Below are 20746 nucleotides of genomic sequence, written 5' to 3' on the forward strand. Positions count from 1 at the left end.
TCCCCATATACAAAGTTTAAAGTCCAGCACTAAAAAAATGTTTTGATCTCCATACAAACTTTCAACCCCTTTTTCACCGGCTTAGGGGATGAATTTTCAAAAACGCTGAAATTACTTTCCTTGTATTTTAATAATGTATCTTTTTACGAAGTTGCAATTTCCTAGCTCAAAATAAAACTTGAACCCCATACAAACTTTCATCCCCTTTTTACCCCCCTTAGGGGTTGAATTTCTCAAAATCGCTTCTTATCTCTTGTAAACTTTATAAATGTAACCTGGTGAGCAAATTTCAACTTTCTATCTTTTGTAGTTTCGGCTCTGCGTTGATGAATCAGTCAGTCAGTCAGTCAGGACACTTGCATTTATATATATAGATTCAGTTATATAAAATTACCTACATCTATTTATTACACCGGTTGCGTTGGTCAAATGATTGAGCTCCCTACGCGGCGCTCATATTTGAAAGTAGGTAGTATCCAGGATATAAAAAACAGTAGGGCTAAGATGGCCGGCTCTTTATCATTTGTCACCATAGCTGACAAATATGTAAGTTCTAGCAAATATGTAAGTGCGAAAGTGACAGTCATGGTGAGAAAATAATTTTTAAGCCGACTCTTTATCATTTAATGATAAAGAGTCGGCTATCTTAGCCTTACACAGCTTTGTTACCTACATCCTCCGGCTCCGGCGCTTGCGAACTTTACAATAAGCGGATATAAGGATGTAAGTCAGCGACCTGACTTCCGGTAAAGGCGGTAAAGCTAATAAGCCGAATACGCATTTAGGGGACAAATTAGGCACTAAGGTAAATAGATTAAATATTTGTCTATTACATTAAGTCTAGTTCTAGTTGTATGTCGTATATACAATCAGTAACAAATACCCTCCACTGGCCATGGAATGGAACTGTTAAATAATAAATAAACAAGTTCAAGTTGCTAAAGAGATTCCACACGATTTGATTTATAACGACACTTTAACACTAGTTGTATGGTGGCCAGACTTAAGTAGGTACCTATTTACAATTGTACATTTCCCATCAGATGACACAGCGGCTAAATTTCCCAAACATCTGAAAGTGTCTTGATATTGAGGTGTTCAAAGTATATGTTGAGATATTTTTTATGCACCTAGCTGTCCTGACCTATCTGATGGCGACTGTATCTGACATCTGAGTACCTACCTATGGTCAACTAAAATGGGCCTGTGGGTCACCATGGAACTATGTCAAACAGACGTTATAACATCAAATTGTTACTGACCTTAGACCTTTTTTAGACCTTAATGTCTTTGCAATAAAGTTCCCTAATTGTCAGTGAACAGTGCTGTGGACGGTAGGACGGTACGCGTACCGCGGCTCGGCTTCATAATAAACCTACTTGTTTATATAACGTTACTTACGGTGCATTCTGGAATTTAGGTCTAATTTATATCGGAGACCTACTAAGCTATTCTGACCTATTACGAATTACTTTCTTTAGTACCCTTTTAATACCTGAAACTGTATTAAGTACTCCTTACACTACACGTACTAGCAAAGATATATGTATATTCGTATACCTACATACTTATAACTTTTAATTATAGTTAGGTTAGGAAGTTAGTATGACTAATTGACTATTATGAATCAAATTAAGTTCACACACTCACTGCGCAAACCTACATGTTAGCTTTGAGGGGCTACCGCGAAAATCGAATTTCGCAATATGCGGGCATTTTTCTCTGTCACTTTAATTACGCCTTCATTGGGGTAAAAGAGAAAGATCCTCGCAATTTGCGAAATTCGGTTTTCGCCATTGCCCCTCTGCTCTGTTGATGAAGGCAGGGACAGAGACATGACTACACGACGACGACGGAAGGAACACATCCGCTTTCCCCTACGAGACACGTGTGAACTGGGAACTGACGACAATGTGGGTAATATCACATTGTCTAGTTAGAGACTATCTATAGTCGAGGAAGCATGGAATACAATATCTTATTCATATTATTTTGTGCGAGGAAGCAACCCGATCTCGATTTAGGTATCTCAGACTTATCTCTTGTAATTCGATATATAGGTCTATCGTGTTAGCAACACTAGCAATGTTTAAAAAAAAAACACAAATGAAATGTGGGTAAGGAATTATTTTAAAAATAAAAAAGATATAACAGACGGGTATTCTGGACAGGCAAAATGATCGAGGTGTAACGGCTGGTTCTTTGTTAAAATAATATACGTTTAATTAATTGGAAAAGTAGAATACATTGATTTACAAATCAAAGGCTGTATATATTTCTGGAAGCAGATGACCTTCTAATAATCGGTATCATATGAAAACGGTTTTTAAAAGTATCATAAAATCTATAGACGCGTTATCTATACCATCAGTAAGTATATATATATCAACGGTGACCGTTCCGCTGTCGGCGCAGGCGCCGAAACCATGACAATTGAAGGTTGATCCTGATCCACGAGCGATTTGCCATGTCACTGAGTACCGTTTAGCGCGGCACAATCGCAACAGTCGTCGCTAGGAGCAGTAGGAGCTAGGATGCATCTGCATTATGAGCTAGCTACAGCAGTTTACTTGTTAAGTATTGAACGACACCTATACAAGCCTAAAGGATATTGTAAAATGGTTCGGATTATTTGCTCTTGCGCCGGCACAGACGCCATAGCAATTGAAGGTTGATCTACGAGATTCGTCATGTCTCTCAATGACGATTTGACGACCGTCAACCGTCTGGCGTAATCGTAAGTGACGTTTTTAGCATAAACGTCGTAGGTTGTAATATTTAGCGAAACACGATTCTTACCTATATATTTCTTATTAACGAAGGTATAGTTGTGGACAATGTACCTATTAATGTAGGTCAGGAAACCTAATTCTTCTATTTTTCTTAAGCGCTTTATCTGCCTAGATATTCTAGATGAACTTGTATTAGCAGCTAAGTTAAATAATTTAAATTATAAGATTAAATATGGGAAATTCGCACCTAAAGAGATTTTATCTTTGACAGATGGCGGCCCGCGGCGCGATGACCACTCCACCCTCTCCCGGTCCAGGTACAACCAGCTCCTCACTTAATAGGATGAACATAATTAAGTTAACCGTCCCAAGTCCCAGCCCATTCGTATTCCACCCGTGCAACCTTATCTCGTTGCAATAGTAAGTAATTATCTCGTACAAGTGCAGTGATGTTCACACGGCGCGCGGCGGCGGCGCGTAGGCAGACCGAATAAACGAGCTCGTCGCACGCGCATGACGCGCACAGTTCCCACGTCGCCGCACTAAGCCGCTTCTTATAAGAACTTAGCCAGCAACTTAACCGTTTGGTTGATTTTGAAAAAGTAATCTAATCTAAGTCTAATGATGATGGTTTAATTCAACAATAGTCCAATTGAAGATACACAAAGGAAGCGGAAAGGAAAAAGTAAGCGGTGACCAATTTACTTACTGACACTCCGTGCGTAACAGACTAACAGTCTGAAAAACAGCCTGGCAGTTTTTTAAACAACAGTAATTTGTTGCAGCAGGTACTGGGGCGGGTCGGGCGCGGGCGCCGACCTGTGGGAGGACCCCGACTTCCCGGCCTCGCCTCGGTCTCTCGGGGAGCGCGCCTCCGGCCTCACATGGAGGCGGCCTCACGTGAGTACCCTACTTAATATCTGAACTTCAGTACAAATGTTACTGTTTCGCTTTTGATCGAGGCCCGCGGTGTTTTCGGACCAATTGCGATCTTCAAAACCTTCAATAAAATTGCGTACTCTGGTGTTGCAAGTGTCCATGAACGACGGTAATTGCTTACCATCAGGCTATTCGTCTGCTCGTTTGCCTCCTATATCATAAAAATTACTATGTAGCTACAGCTAGGGTTCTCACTGTCTGATAATAACTAGACTAATAGAGTCTGTGCGGAAGAGAAGAGCCGTGGAATGTATTGGGGCCCAATACAATGTTTGACAGCAAATCACTTTGCCGTTCTAACGCATAAGTCGCTCGTTTTCGTTCATTGGTCTCTGAGCAGTTGTGTGCCGAACAATTGAGCCATACCATTGGATGTACCTACAAGTGTACGTAGAACCTTGTACCAGTTGTACCAAAGACGAGTAGGTACTTCCTCGTGGAGCCGCTGAACAAACAACGCCTGCACATCTGTCCCAACAAGGTCGCTGGCGTATAATGTATGTGGGTCACATAAGATCTATTCAGTTTACGACTTTCATACCTACGCGACCATTTTCAGTTGCGCAATAATACAATATTACGAGTATTCACTTTTGTTTTGCCATACAATGTCATTCGATACGTCAGTATAAATAATAGCTGCTCATAAAGTCATCATAATCCTACAGTACCTACATCTACCTAATATAAGATATAGGTAACGTTTCCCTTCAATACATGTCATTATCTCGGCAATATCTAAGATTTAGGAATTTCTCCGCTTAAAAAAAGATGTTTTTCGAATTTATACGACAGCCCGGTCCTGGTTTTTCAACATCTACTTAAGTAGGCATCCGCAATTGACATCTCAGCTAATAATTATATGGCCGTAACGTAACGTGGACTCAAATTTGCAAATGCTGTCAGTCATCATTAAGTATTAGTTTCGTTCGGGCGTGGAGGTTGTATGGTGTATGTAGGTAATATGTAACTTGAGTTTAGTCTCAGTATTAGTTCGTGCAAGGTTTGTTTGTCAAAGTAGTTTGCAGAATTGTGATTGACTGAAGGTTGCGCCATTCAGTATATCGGTGAGATCAAATAACGGCTATCAGGTTTGGGACAGTATTTAAGTATTCACAGTATCAGAGCCAATATGAGAAGTGGCAGTTTCAACCAGGATACGTCCTTAGAAACCAATAATATTAGGTATTTAATGCTATTGATAAATTCATTCCAGGAGTTGGCTTGGCCGTCCGTTTGTCACCCGAGGGTCTACTGCCTCTTTATCACTCTTGCATATTCGAGCGATAAGTAGACAGACAGAAAACGAAATTTCGATTTTCGTGTTTCGCGGCAGGCACTCCTGTCTACTGCTTGGAATTAAAATTAAAGAAGTCAAACATTGGGATTGTTCTTTTTTGAAAACCTCATAGAACCTCACTGAAAAGTTGAGAAAAACTTGGCAGGGGTACATTCCGCAGTCGCGCAAAATTTTATTCATAAAGTGGCTGATGCTACCTACCTGCATGACTAACACGTCTTGCCGCGACTCCGTATGTCAAAAATAGCATCAAATAACAACGTCAACATTAAATACTTACAGGGCTATTATATTACTGACATGATAATATGGATGGCTGATGGATAGATGGACTGGCGCATAATTATATTATAGTATTGGAATGTATAGTTACAGACGATGCGCGCTGTTACAGGGTGTTACGCGGTATCGCACAATCGCTTCCTATTCGCGATACTTCGCTAACCGCGGCAGCACGTTGACCGTGCGCACGCGCACCACTGTACGCACGCGCACAGTGAAACACAAGTAGCTTATCCGCCATTTGAGCTCTTCAGCACAGCAGGCTGCCAATCTTCACTAATGAAACTTTTGGCATATTACAATGCAATTTCATAACCTGTAGGTTATAACCGGGTCTCCGGTGGTCTACCACAGCCCCGAGAAGATACCGGCACAAGAAATTCGGCGGCGGGACTCCATTTTCCCGAAACCGGTACACCCTTTTTATAAGGCAAAAACTATACTATCATCTTTCACTTGCCCCTTGTTTGGGGTCGGCGCAGCATGTTGTTTTCTTTCATATCTCCCTGTCATTCGTTATGGTCAGGGGCCACTTTGGCTAGCTGACAGCCATTTCCGCGTCTGGCTGGACCTCCTATGGGTTATTATCCATGTGTGAGCGTTTGTGATCCAGTGAGGTCAAAATATATACGGATGGCATTTTCCTTAAACAAGTGTTCACAATCACAAATACTGAATTTGCGGACCAACTAGGTTTCGCACCTGTACAGTAATCTTTATGTTCAAATTATTATTTACATTTAAACTTGTAATAATATAGTTGTCTTTTTGCCTCAGAGCTAGGCGCGCGGGCGCATCGCCGCGCGTCACACACCATCGCCTCGCAGGAGGTCATTTTAATTATTTATCTTTTGTATATTTAATTAGCTTCTTCCCACGTCGTCGCTCAACTGAACAAGGTTTTATCTATATTTGTAGAATCACGTACAGATCACGTAAAAACAGTGTTGTTTGTGTTGCCATGTTTGCGGATTCGAATACTTAAGCGTCTAACTGACATCATGTAAGCATATACTAGTTTTTGGCTAGACCATTAGCTAGACATGTATATTTCTGGTCGTGTGGTCTTGTCTGTTAATAGTGATGATGACGGACGAGAGCAAGAGATAGTCTTGCAAGAAATGAGTGGCAGTGCAGTTGCAGCGAGTCGGTCGCGTCGCGGCCCTACGCTCGGTCGCGCTCCGGCGCGCGCTAACGGACCCGCGCTTTACCGTGCTGCCGTGCCGTGCCGTCGGTCATAACTCATAACACTCACTCAGCCTAGTAGGGCACACAAACATCGGTATTAAATGAACAGCAACCTAATTAGAAATTAATAGACAGTAGCTAGCCGGGTTGAAGGCTGCCCATCTTTGTTACAGGCCGGCAACGCACTTGCAACTTGCAACCCCTCTGGTGTTGCGTGTGTTGTTAGACAGCGCATTATTAGAGAGTCTTGGCACTCAATATTAGACTCTTTGCATGGCAACTTTGCAAAGTATTATCTCAAATAACCCGCAACAGATATATTGTCACGCCTTTTGTCACGCACTCATCTTTCTTAAATGCTCGGTGTCGAGAGTATATGGTATCATGTTGCGATAAGCGCTATTGTAATATGATTGCCTGCACAGTTGACACGTTTTATAACGGCGCTATAGCCTATAAAAGAAAATATTGTCGACGCTGTGTCAACACACGGACGCGCCACAGTTAATGTTGGTTAAGTTAAGACTCGAGTCTTTAAGAGTGCTTTAAGAGTCGACTGTGTTTTTAGACTCATTTTATTTTATGAGTCGAAACTCGAGTTCTCGTCGACCCGAGGCTTTTGTAAAGACCTGCGAGTCCTTTTTAGAAAGCTGTCATCATTTCTTTACTAGAAAAAAATTAATGGTTTCATTTATCATGGGCTAATTACACCATACAATGACGTTTATTTTCTCTATTGCTACTATAGTATCTAAATCAAGTCAACATCGTTGAAAGAGTCTTACAAAAAGACTTACAAAGTACCTACTCGACTTGGGACTCAAGATTCGGAAGTTATTTCGCGCTAAAAGTCTCGTAAAAAGACGACGAGTTCTTCAAATTTAGACTCAAAAGACTCGGGTTCCTAGCAACACTACACTAACCACACACAGTGCGGTGCGATACTCTCTTGAGGAATGTGAAGAATATTATCAAGCAGTAGTAATCGTCTGTAACCTTCCTGCTCGCGGCCGTGTACTATCTAATACTATAAATTAAGCGAAAGTGAAACTGTTGCATTCCTTGATACCGATCAGCCGGTAATTGAAAAGAAATTGTGTTTACACACGATTAATAATAAGTAAAATTAAATGCTGTTATTTTAGACGCGTTGGTAATGAACGTAATACATATGTACTGTACGCGCCAATCATGTGCTAGCCCGGCAGCTTTCAGTAAAAATATGAGAAAAATAAAAGTATTGAAATAAAATCTACTTACAATAAATAAACGACAGGCGCAAGCCGCGCCACAAAAAAGACATCAACGCGCGAGGAACATACTCGTATGACTCGTATCATTATTTTTATTTCGTTCATTTGCCGGCGCACGCGCACCAGGCCTTTTACAATCTAATGTCTAAGTGTTATAAAATCAAATCGTTTAGTTCTGAATACATTTTCTATTATAAGTTTACCTAGAAGTACTTTTAGCTTAGCTTTCCTATTTTATTTAGAGAAGGCAAATTGCTAATAAACATGGAATACTAGGTATCTCGCTTTGTGCCCGAGATCTGCCGAGCAAATGCCAAGGGGCAATGAACACTTCCAATCCAAGATTCCATTATACTTAGTAATTTGCTATCAGGTATTGTGCATCAAATATCAAAGTTCAGCATACATTATAATAGCAACAATTTGAACGAATGAACGGATCATCGGTATGACTTTGCCATAAGGTTTAATGTTGGTTAACAGTTAACTGTATCAAGTCAAGAGACGGAGTACATGTATTTTTATTCTCTATTATTCTATGTATTTTGATTCTTATGAGACATCACTCAGTTACTTAAAGGTTAGCTGGAAGAGATCCCTTAACGGGATAAGTTCGCATTTGTACACATTTACTGGATTATCTCTGTGTTATGTACTTGTTTTGTGCAATAAAGTGTTTACTACTACTACTACATCATTTTATATAGGGACGCTGCCACACTATATCAACGAAGCCAAGCCCGTGCAAAATTAGTTTTATAAAGGACTTTTGCGGACTGCACGACGCAAAGGGGAGGGGGGTTTATAACAATCGGGTTTATTATAGTTTGTTTTTTTTTAGCATTAGAAATAAGGTAAACAATCTTGATGTATCTTTTAATTAAAAAACACATTTTAAAAATAAGTTACAGTAAATATGTAACAATTATGAATCTAATACGATCTTTTATAGTCTTCTGCTTTCATAAGTAATAGTTATTGATTTTTAAAAAGTGTTTTTCAATTAAAAGACATGTCAAAATCGTTTACCTTCTTTCAAGTTCTTTCTAATGCTAAAAAAAACGAACTATAAGAAGATTTGCACCGATCTAGATTTCTAATGGGTCCCGACACTCCCGACTGCTTAAAGTCGCTGTGGATGCGGGCCACATTATTTAGCAAATTCCTGGGGTACTTGGATTATTATTTTCTTTTTAGTTTTTTTACCCAGTCGGGTTTTATTTATGGAAAATGTGAACCCGCCACATACGTAATAGCACTTAATATTCGTAATAATGGCAGGTTGCGTCAGCGCCGACCGCTTTGCATGCGCGCGGGCAACGCACCCCGTTACCATCCATTCAACATACTTATTATAAACTGTACTATTATTTATAGCCATAAATATTTCTACGCTTAGCGCTTCGTTGATTGACGATTACTTATTTACGATTATAGCTTTTTGATTATTGTAATCTATATATGAAACAGTATAAGTATACCTACTGACAGTGAACAGCCTGTGCAGATACGAACTTGGAAGGAATACCTTGCTCTCTTACATTTCTTGTTTTTAGATTGAGTGTGTGTGTCTTGTGTTTACGCGGTTTACCTACTGTTGTAGTAATAGGCAACTTGGCGATGCGTCTAATTAATAATGAATACAGCTTGATGAGTGGATAATAAGAAGATAAAAAGTATATTTGCCATGATATAACTGTAGTACAGTACCGGGATCACTCCACTATTGACAGCAACAATGATGAATTGATGACATATGTGACTTCTCGCCTCCTAAACCAAATACATCATCGTCATAATTATAATAAGTCTGCGTCAATCCATTGCCGGTGTGACTTAGGCCGCTCCTATGACAAGTCATACTACAATACATCTAGCGTCTTTTCTTCAAGATTTTGTTTTTGTGATGTGGAATGCTGCAAAAAAATCCGTGGCCTGAACAAACTAACGATGTTGCAGCAATTATGTAGCTTTCATTTGGCAGGCATTTGACGGATGTTATTGACAATTCGACTGTTTACATTAGTGGATGTCTGCCAGTTGGCCACAGGGACTGTTATTGTTCTGTAACCGACGCATATATTATTATTGACGATATTGTTGACGTAATCGGCTGCCGTGCGGAATAATCGCCAAGTGAAAGCGATCGTTTTCCCTTGCGATATATTGACAGGCATTCATCAGCTTCAAAAATAACGCGATTACGTTATTTATATGGACTTCAGCTGCGTTTGATATAGTAACTCATAGCATATATCCTATTGCCAAAGCTAGAGAGTTTTGGTGTCACTGTTGGGACTATAAACAAGCTATTGGAATCCTATCTCACGGAGCGGAAATCTTCAGAATTGGTTAACCCTTTAAAACCGTGATCCGGTGAGCCAAAATCTGGGGTTCCACAGGGATCTCACTTGCCGCCTGTCCTTTTTCTTATTTTCATTAACGATTAAAACGGACAACATTGATATCGTTAAAGGTACTTCGTAGGACGAAACTGGTAGGTAATAGTGAAGTTTAACAACTGCTAACTTTAACTGGGCAATCATTTTAAATAGCCACTAGTCCTCAAATGAATAAGTACTACCTAATTATTCGAAGAGATAAATTAGTTCACTTCACACATTTATCCGGGTCAATTCCCGCATTTACGATGCCACATGAGTAACGATGCATTGACAGCTTGTTGGCTAAACGCCATCGCAACCACATCATATTTCATTGACGTCTATACATGAGGTGTAGGTATTCAGCCACCCTCCAACAAAGACTTTCGCGAAACTGAAGAGAAGCGGGTCGCGAACTAAGAAATCTTATTTGAATAAACTTATGTTGAAACGTGGGGCTTAAAAGCTTAGCAATCACAATGTCCTGTGTGTGTTAAACAAAGGAAGCTATTAGTCACAGTGGTTGTCGCGTCATGTTTGCGCTGATGTTATTACTGTTGGAGCCAGAATACTCAGTGGACCGCTATAGCCCGGCCAACTAAACTATTTTTGATTATACGTCCATCACAGAAGGGTCCTTATGGTTCAAGTGAAATTCTGATACAAAGGTCCTTATCCAGTCCACAGTAAATACTCGTAATGCATTATTAAATTATACAACGGGACTTAATCGCGTATCTTCTTAAAACTTAGATACGCGATTAAGTCCCGTTGTATAATTTAATAATGTGTAAAAATCGTGAAAGTTTGAATCAGTGTAATACTCGTAATGTTATAGCAATAAACAAATTATATCCAATTGCGCCTTTATCATTAATTAATAATCTGAAAAAGAAAACACAAATCAAATTAAACACAAATAACGCTCCCTGTCGTTCCCGGTGCGAAGGTGCACATGATGCTAGCAACATTTCCAAATAACTCATCATTATATAGCATAATCTAATCGGCCTCTATAGTTAAAGTATGTTACCCTCGAGGTCTCAACTATTTGGCGCCGTTCCTCGCCGTTAGGGATAACTATATTAAGATTGGAACAACAAGCCTGCGCGCGCGCTTTCTCAGCAAACATCCTTGTGCGCACGCGCACCCGCTTACAGAAACAGAAGTGACAGTGTAAGCACTATACCGACACTCGACACATACCTATGTCTGTAGATTTTATATGTTTATATACCTATGCCACCTACAGGAGGCCTAGCCAAGGTGACAATGGTACATCGACAAACGCTAAACGAAAAGAAAAACGTGTCGGGATGATTCAATGAGGCCGAAATGAGACGATGCAAAGGATGTGAGGAGATGTTTGCAAATAAAGAAGATGAGAAGATGAGAGATAGTTGATCTCCGACTCCGCCTCAGTAGAAACTGGAAAGGCCTTAGAGATTTGTCAAATATGTATACCATAATTATTGATTTGAATTTTTTCCACGCTCAAAGATTCGATTTGTTGGACTAATAATATCACGCCTCCACCTCGTCCGGAACAAATCATGAATGAACTGTATTATCAACATTAATTACACGTAGGCAGTTGAATGATGCCCCGCGATGGTTTCTTAATCTCAGATAAATACTACTCAATGAAAGAAAAAAGAATGAGATCCCCAAAAGCCTATTCGAACGTTGCAATTTGATGTTATTTTGACATCACTCCTTGCACCAATATATAAGTAAGGTAAACGTATTAGTGCTCGACATGCTAATGCCCATTAAATGACACACCTCTATTGACAATGACTTTAAGTATCAAGATGACATGTACTGGGACCGTGACCAGCACCAGTACGTTTACCTTACATATACCTACCTAGACATACAACCAGCAATTGATTGTGACAGCCAAGTTCCAAATTAGCCATGTAATGACAGAGCTTTGTTTCAATATTTGGTCACGTAGGCAGCGCGCATGATCTATCTCGATGAGATCAATTAGTGAAATTCGAATAGGCTTCCTGAGCACCGCTTCTCGCGTAATTAGTTCCGTCGGTCAGGCACCCCGGGCTGCAGCGACCATCAGGGATACCACAGGGCCCCTCTATCTACCGCTCTCGCATATTACATCAGTCAAATCTTACAAAAAAACCCGGCCAAGTGCGAGTCGGACTCGCGTTCCAAGGGTTCCGTACATTAAGTCTGACTCACGCTTGTCTGCACATTTATAATAGGTTTTCCTGTCATCTATAGGTGGGCTTTTTCTAAAATAAATATCGAAAACCCGATTCTTTCAAATCTGGACGTTCTTGGGCTCATTCTACTCAGAATCGACAGCACTCTCCATCCTACCATTAAAAAAAGATGTCCCAAACTTTTGTATGAAAATTGTACATTCCACTACGTCACGTTACATACAAGTGAAAATTTTTCTCATACTAAAAACGTGACGTAATGGAATGGACATTTTGGGACATCTTTTTTTAATGGTAGGATGGAGAGTGCTGTCGATTCTGAGTAGAATGAGCCCAAGAACGTCCAGATTTGAAAGAATCGGGTTTTCGATATTTATTTTAGAAAAAGCCCAGGTAAAGAACTATTTTGTGTATTTTTTTCAAAATTTTAGAGCCAGTAGTTTCGACGAGGTAGGTTAGGAGGAGGTTAGGACGTAGGTTAATGAGGAAGGCAACAAATGTATTGTTTAAGCCGTTTAAGGCATTGTCAAAATCCGTACAAAAGGCAGTACCATCGTCGAGAGTGCCATCTACGATTAGCTTTTACCGGCCTTCTCCGATAGCAGCAGAGCGATGTTAGAGATCAACCATTTTTAAAATGCACTTCCCTCTTAAGCACTTCATTCATTCAGTAATGAAATCAAGATACAAACTGTAGTTTGGCTTGTTTTTCGGCTCCACTTTTTGGTCGTAGCCATTGATTATAGTCTCCGATACCGATTCTTATTTAAGAATTAGTTCTGGTTTTGATCTTGTTTTGATACGACCTTGATTTTGCAAATTACGAAGGGAGCACAACTTTTTTTTGCTTGCATAACATAGTTTCACGTTCCTCCAAGGACTCTAAACAACATACAAAAATTATAGACCTACATCACGCAATGTTTTTTTATTGTAAGATTTGACTGATGTAAATTCGGACGATAGAAAGGAAATTTCCAAAAATGAAGAAAAAAAATGATGCGACAGGCCCTCAGCTATACAATCTTGTACCCAATGTCTTTAGTCCTCCTTTCCAAATTCTGGTTTTTAGTTTCAAAAGAAAATCCTGGCATGCCGCAATATGCTATCCATACTGATGGTCGAGGGATGAAGGATGAACATAATCAACATTTGTGACTCGTCGAATATTCGACACTATTGGAACGGAATGATTTTCTACATAATAATGTAATGTAAATTTTCGAAGATTATTAAATTAAAGGAATAAATTGTGAAGTCGCTTGCAACTGCAACTCTGCAAGTGACTCTGCTTGGTACGTAATTGAATTTGCTGAGATACCGTACGTATATATCGAAAACGGGGTCATTCGAAGCATGATTTTTGGATGATTTTAGGGGGGGTCAAAAATCGTCAAAAATAGATGACGCAATTTATGAACAGCCCCTACGCCAGGAAAATCCCTTCCACCTGCCACCGGGCAACAGTGGCAACCCTGCGCTGATGAGCGCGCGCGCATCGGTTGCGCAAACGTCGCGTGCGCGGCGGCCGGCGACGGCGCGGCGCTGCGGGCGCTCCGGCGCATGCGTGACCGTGCCCGATGGCTGAAAAACTGTGTACATTCAATTTGGCATGCCGTGATCGACCAATGAATTTCTCGGAGCGGGATATAGGTATCATCATCATCTTCCTCGCGTTGTCCCGGCATTTTGCCACGGCTCATGGGAGCCTGGGGTCCGCTTGGCAACTAATCCCAGTAATTGGCGTGGGCACTAGTTTTTACGAAAGCGACTGCCATCTGACCTTCCAACCAAGAGGGTAAACTAGGCCCGTATTGGGATTAGTCCGGTTTCCTCACGATGTTTTCCTTCACCGAAAAGCGACTGGTAAATATCAAATGATATTTCGTACATAAGTTCCGAAAAACTCATTGGTACGAGCCAGGGTTCGAACCTGCGACCTCCGGATTGCAAGTCGCACGCTGTTACCGCTAGGCCACCAGCGCTTTTTCAGCGGGATATAGGTATATCCTACTGTAAAAACCGCTAATATAACTACTAAGCATGGAAACGTAGCTTGGGTCGACTCTAGCAATAAGTACCTAGTCAGTGTCCGAAATAAGGTTTCTGTAATTCTGTAACGTTCTTGTCCCGTAGTGGAACAGCGTTGAGAGCTGAGACTCTATAGCTAATTCGAAGCCAACGGGTGTCTACAGAAAACGATGGCTGATGCGTGACCGTGCCTGATGGGTGCTGGAAAAGTGTGTAGATTCAATTATGTACGCTGTGAATGATGACCAATGAGTTTCTCGGAGCGGTATATCATGTAATCATTCGTTTATTTATAAGGTTTATTTATAGGTGGCGGAGATTAGAGATAATCTATTCTAATCTAAATTAATCTAATAATTTGATGTCTACTAGCTTCTTGGTAAAGAATATTATGAAGAAACAAACACATTCATCTCATTACCTACCGAAATACTTTTTGATGTAGGTACTTACCTCGCGCCTACGAGCTACGAGCGAAATGCACTAAATCGAAGTGAGATGAAATGTTCGGCACCGACCGGTCCCACAGTACTGATCATGATCAAATGCCGCTCTTGTTTTATTCGTCTGAACCGGTTGTGGAAGATGCGTGCGCAGTGTCAGCCGGAGCGGCGCCAGAGGGTGGGAGGTGCTGTGCGCGTCGCGCTGCGCTGGCGCCGATAATCGCGCAATTTGCGCGCTCAGACGAGACGTGCGTCGCCGGCGGCCTCCTTCCGCTATCAACTATTAGCTAGGAAATGCATCTGCGAAGATTTTTCCGCTAAATATGAATGGGATTGACACTGTTTTCTTATTTCAAGGTCAAGTTAAACCAATAAGTTTCAGGGCGGTATGCCCATTTAATATTTATTTATGATTTATTAAAGGTATCAAAGCACAGTAATAGAGTAACTTACTTTGCTGATCACGGATAACTTAATAAGGCATCGTTTAGATATGCACCGAGTTGCATTACCCACAGTCAAAGGGCCGCAGCCGGACACGTCAATCTGAAGTATTTGGTTCTAACGTGTCACGTCCAGACCTTATTGCATAGTAAATGCATAAACGTTCGTGGGAATCATCTGTATGCATGTCGCTTCGGCTGGCTTAAACGAATCAATGACTAGGTATGTGGAAACTGGATAAGTGGAACCTGGGTTAGTGGAAAACCTCTTTAAGTGGACCCAAGTTCTCGGTTCCAGTCCCTTAGCAACGAATTACCTCTATAAGTGGAATTTTGGAACCTCTATAAGCGGAATCCATTTTTTCGAGAATTTCTTATTTTTACCTCTGTAACTCGAAGCAGCCGTCTCCGAAACCTCTATGAGTGGAATGTGTTCGACAATGTTCTCGATATTGAAAGAAATGTGGTAATATGTGACTCAGGTCAACAAACCAAAATGACGGATTTTTATCACTAAAGTAAATTTTGAAAATTGTATATGAGTACTGTGGATTATTCACAGTATTGCTTTTTTGTAAAGTCAGGATTAAGCTTTGGATTCCTCCGAAAACGGTGCCGTAATATGACGGCCGCTATATAGCGTCGAATGACGTCACTAGAACGTTGTCTATGTAAACAAGATGGCGCGGTTTCCTAGACAGCGTTACGTTACGTTGATTGTCAACGTAACGTAAGATGACGGCCGTCATGACGGTGTCGATAGTTTCGTGAACGTTTTATTAGATAGCGGTGACGCCATTTTGAATAAATGACACGAGATTTGAACTCTTAGGTCGCATGGTCCGATTGACTAGTCCGATCAATCGGAATACGAATATTTTTTTTTCCTGTTGGCTCGATTGATCGGACTATAAGAACTTCTCAAATCCTGTCAGTCCTACTATCGGAGTAATGGGATTTTAATAGTTCGTCTAGTTCGATCGATCGAGCCACGAGAGCTTGAAAAATCCTCTTAATGCGATCACACAATTTTTATTTTTCCTGTTTGTCCGACCGGTAGGTTATGGTTATTGTGTTTTTTTATTACAGCATGTCCATACTGACGGCCCTTTTTTATACATTTTATTTTTATGGTATTGATGCCCTTTATTCAGTAGTACGCAACCACCTATAGGTACGGCGTAAGAATACAATTTTGTTGTGATCTATTATTTCCTCCATCTTCCGTCCGTCCGGTTCAATAAATTGACATTGATCAGATGTTGACATTATGAACTGACATCGCATCAAATAAAATATAGAAAAGTTTATCAAATGCCAGTATCTAGTAATGAGTTAAGATTAGATAACCTTTATGTGTCATCCGGACTTAGCAAAATATCAAGTCTACGGTTATGTCCGATCAATCGATCCAACAGGAAGAAAAAACAACCTCGTGGTTCGATCGATCGAACTAGACGAACTTTTAAAATCCCATTACTCCGATAGTAGGACTGACAGGATTTGTGAAGTTCTTATAGTCCGATCAATCGAGCCAACAGGAAAAAAAAATATTCGTATTCCGATTGATCGGACTAGTCAATCGGACCATGCGACCTAAGCGGATTTGAATAAATGATTCCGTACTACGATTATTTTCCTCTTCTGATGATATTTCATCCTCCAAGTAAATTATAGATGATTAAGCAAATCTTGTCAGTAGGAAAAGGCGCGAAATTCAAATTTTCTATGGGACGTTATCCCATCGCGCCTACATTTTTCAAATTTGCCGCTTTGACCTTGGTGGATGACGGTGTGTTATGACGCCGTGGTACTTTCCACATGTCGCCACCGTAAAGACGGCCGTCTTTTGCGGCCGCTATATGACGGCCGTCATATGACGGCACCGTTTTCGGAGGAATCCAAAGCTTTACATACTGTTAGCGCTGTTGGCAGCATCGCCACCTTCGAGCCAACTAATGATGTGTGGGAACGCAGCCCTGCAGCTCCAGGATGCCAACATGCACGGCGAGGTCAGCGGCCAACCAGAAAGCGCGATGCTGGCGCCAGAGTTTCGCCTATGCAACGCATCTCCAGGCAGCGCGCCGCAAGCATCCCTCTCTTGCATTCTAACCACCATACCCATCGCGCGTGTCCTAGACAAAGAACTTATTGTACTCATTTAATACCATTAAAAATGGTAATTTAGTTTAATATTTGTTTTATTTAAATAGCGCCAAAGGGCGCAAACACATACCTTTTTTTTGTTAATACATACAAATTACATACATAATTATTTAATAAAAGATGATTATTTAAGTTTTCATCTTTTATTTGACCATACTGTACGTGACCTCTATAAGCGACATTACTAGCATCCACAACCTCTGTTAGCGAGAGCCTCTGTAAGTGAGAAAACGTTTTATTTGAACCTGGTTAAGTGGAAAACTGGATAAATGGAAAACCTGGATAAGCGGAACTAAACAGCCGGTCCCTTGCGATTCCAAATAGTCAAAGTGATGGCTCCAAAAAAAAACGTTAACTGCGGTGTGGACGCCCTTTAAGCCTTTATAACCCTTATCTATGTCTGGGAGTGTGCATGTTTGTCGTCGTTTACATTTTGTCTAACGCCATGTTGTTGATGTTGTTCAAGGAGCTGAGCTCGGCCCCGCAGTTCCTGGGTGCGGAGGCGGAGGACGCGGCGTGGGAGGTGGAGGTGGGCGCCCTGGGGTCCGGCGCCCTCTGCGCCGCGGCGGCCGCGCTGGCGCCCACGCCGCGCCTGCTGGCGCGCGTGGCGCCGCCGCAGAGCTTCACTAGGGACCACTACAGAGGCGCCTTCACGTATGTCATTACATTAATACCATACATAACATTCCTATGTACCTACCAAAAGATTCACATGTTATAAATATGGCTCTGGTGAAAGCGTATAATGTATTGTCAGTTAACTGTGCGGAGGATGGTGCCCAATTGCACATACCCATTGCAGGTGCATTACCTAAAGAAAGACCCAATTGTTGACTGATAGAGAATGCTTTTAGGTACTAATTAAGTCCGCTATTTGAACAATAAAGGCACTGCAATAATAATGCCATCACAGGCGTTTATTTTACACAGTGGGCGCGCAAATGAATCTGTGCCACATTTATTTGATAGTTCTTTTAGGCATCGATATCGAAATTGCCTGGGGCACTTATCTCTCACCGATGGAACACGACAATCCAATCCAATCCGTAACCTTCCCACACCGCGCCCCGCCCCGCCCTGCCGAACTCAAATGTCGACTTCGCGTTGACTTTGTGACATTTGGCACTAGTGCCGTTATAGTCATTACGTTTTGTATATTATTTATCTAATGGCCTCTACGAAAGTCACCGATGATCGCATGCGATTTACAATGTATCGCGGCAGTTGATTGATTGATCGATTGATTTCTATGCTCCTACTTAGTTCGCAAAACTTAAATCGTAAGCTAATACCTTAAGTGTGGGTGATGGCGTTACCTAAGTAGATGAATTTACACTAAAAGTGACTTAAGTAGTTGTTAGTTAGTCTCTTATTGAATACCGTACGAACAAGTACCTACTCTTACTCTAAACGCTACGTAGGTACACACACAGTCACGGTGTATAGAAATATTATCTGATAGGTACATCGTTTAATATTAATATTAAAAGGCAAGCTAAATAACTTGATTCAATTACATAATCATAAGAATCCGGGCACTAGTATCAATGAAACATAATAAGTAGGCAACTAATAATATGCATAGGCAATGGTAGCCTATTTCGCGACGTTGCCAAAATAGTCCACAAGGACGTGCCTCGATACATATTCACTAAGTCTCATGCTGTCTACCAACTTAAAGGCGTATCTTCGTAGGAGGGACAGGGAACATACGGCTTTTGGTCTTAAAGCGGTAGTGGCTGTAATACACAGACCTTTGGTCGACTGTGTCTCGTTGCAATACGGTTTAGTATCGGTCAGCTAGTTGTGTTATCGGTGGTACATGCGCATACGATCATAACTCGGCGGGTCGTCCCGTGAATCCTAATGGGAACACGAACGTTCGCGCCGTTATGATGAGGATGGCGCGCGCAGCTAGTTGTCATGTTGCCCACATACGTTTAAATTTTACTGCAATATACCTATAGTCTAAGTTCAAAGTCACCAGTGGGTCCAGTATGTTAGTGACCTGTCTTGATTGAGTGATGTGTCTGTAGGTTCCGGTTCTGGGTGTTCGGCACGTGGCGCGAGGTGGTGGTGGACGACCGGCTGCCGTGCCGCGGCGTCGTGCCGCGCCTGCTGTCCTCGACCGCGCGGCAAGCCGACTTCACGCTGCCTCTGCTTGAGAAGGCCTACGCCAAGTGAGCTCTTTAAACTATACTAGTTAAATAAAGTTATCAAGAATTTTAGATTTTGGATGAATTTATAGGAGGCCTAAAACTACTTGAAAGAATAAATTAAAAAAAACAAAAAGGTGAGCTTAATTTATTTGAATAAGTTTCTTTGCTTTTTAAAGAAACTGTACCTTTGGGCCCTATAGGATCATCAGTATACTGAAAAAAGTACCTATTTATGATACTTCATAATTTCTATAGAACGTGTCCAGAAAGAACCAAAGATCGAATCTAAACGGTTGGTGTCGTATGGCAGGCTGTACGGGTCGTACGCGGCGATGCGCGCAGCGGGCGCGGCGGCCGAGGGCACCGCGCGAGCCCTACAGGAGCTGACCGGCGGGATAGTGCAGTCCTTCTCCTTGCAGCGGCAGCCGCAGCCGCTCACGCTGCAAGTGCTGCACTCGGCGGCGCCGCGCTCCACCATCATCGTCGCCAGTCCTAGCGTGAGTGTACAGACAGCTAGAGCGGATGAGATAGCGATAGCTCGATCATCGCTTCACATGTCAATCGTCTGACTGGGGGCCGTCACCAACTCGAACTCTACCTATTTACAGTTACACATATATCAATATCTCCAGGAGAAGGAGTCAACATGGCGGCGGCGCTCGGGGCCGGCGTCGGCGTCGGCGTCGGGGCAGGCGTACGTGGTGACGGGGCTGGCGCGCGTGCGCGGCGGCGCGGCGCTGGTGCGCGTGCGCGGCCGCGGCGCGTGGCGCGGCGCCTGGGCGCGGGGCAGCAAGGAGTGGAGGGCGTTGGCGGATGTGGATAGAGACGCGTTGGAGGCGAGAGCGCTGCATCCCGACGAGTTCTGGTGAGGAGGAACCTTTTGTGTGTGTAATGTAGAGGCTTATGTGTGTAGAGTGACAGTTAGGCTGGCCCGCGTAGTGAGAGGTAGACACGAGCGGGAAGCGTGAGCTTCCTATCCCGGCGATACTACTAGTACCTAGTGTAACGACATGTATGGTGAACATCGTCGGCATGGACACAGATGGCCGAGTGAGCCCCCCCTCCTCCTCGCCTATTGATGGGGTTTAGTGAGGAAATAGCCGTATACGATACGACGCTCGCAGGGGAGTTTCTTAGGAATGCATTCGATGCGCGATAAGAAACTAAACTTCTTGCCTATACTTTCTAACTTGGCGATAAAGCATTGTATGTATTATGAATTATGACGTTCTAAAGA

At 42.0% G+C, this 20746-nt stretch overlaps 1 protein-coding gene and 1 long non-coding RNA gene across 3 annotated transcripts in view; one reads left to right on the forward strand and one right to left on the reverse strand.

Annotated features, from left to right (window-relative positions):
* The window catches only part of LOC134654266 (uncharacterized), a 290346-nt gene that overhangs the window by 241309 nt on the left and 28291 nt on the right, over positions 1-20746 (reverse strand). The gene's annotated exons all lie outside the window — the stretch shown is intronic.
* The window catches only part of LOC134654290 (calpain-A-like), a 37859-nt gene that overhangs the window by 9146 nt on the left and 7967 nt on the right, over positions 1-20746 (forward strand). Inside the window, exons 3-8 of the mRNA XM_063509757.1 lie at positions 3004-3049; positions 3518-3632; positions 17817-18004; positions 19387-19530; positions 19820-20006; positions 20142-20374. Coding sequence (XP_063365827.1) covers positions 3004-3049; positions 3518-3632; positions 17817-18004; positions 19387-19530; positions 19820-20006; positions 20142-20374 — 913 coding nt within the window. The remainder of the gene's footprint in view (positions 1-3003; positions 3050-3517; positions 3633-17816; positions 18005-19386; positions 19531-19819; positions 20007-20141; positions 20375-20746) is intronic.

The sequence above is a fragment of the Cydia amplana genome, chromosome 14 (genome assembly GCF_948474715.1).
Source record: "Cydia amplana chromosome 14, ilCydAmpl1.1, whole genome shotgun sequence".
NCBI classification, from domain to species: Eukaryota; Metazoa; Arthropoda; class Insecta; order Lepidoptera; family Tortricidae; genus Cydia; species Cydia amplana.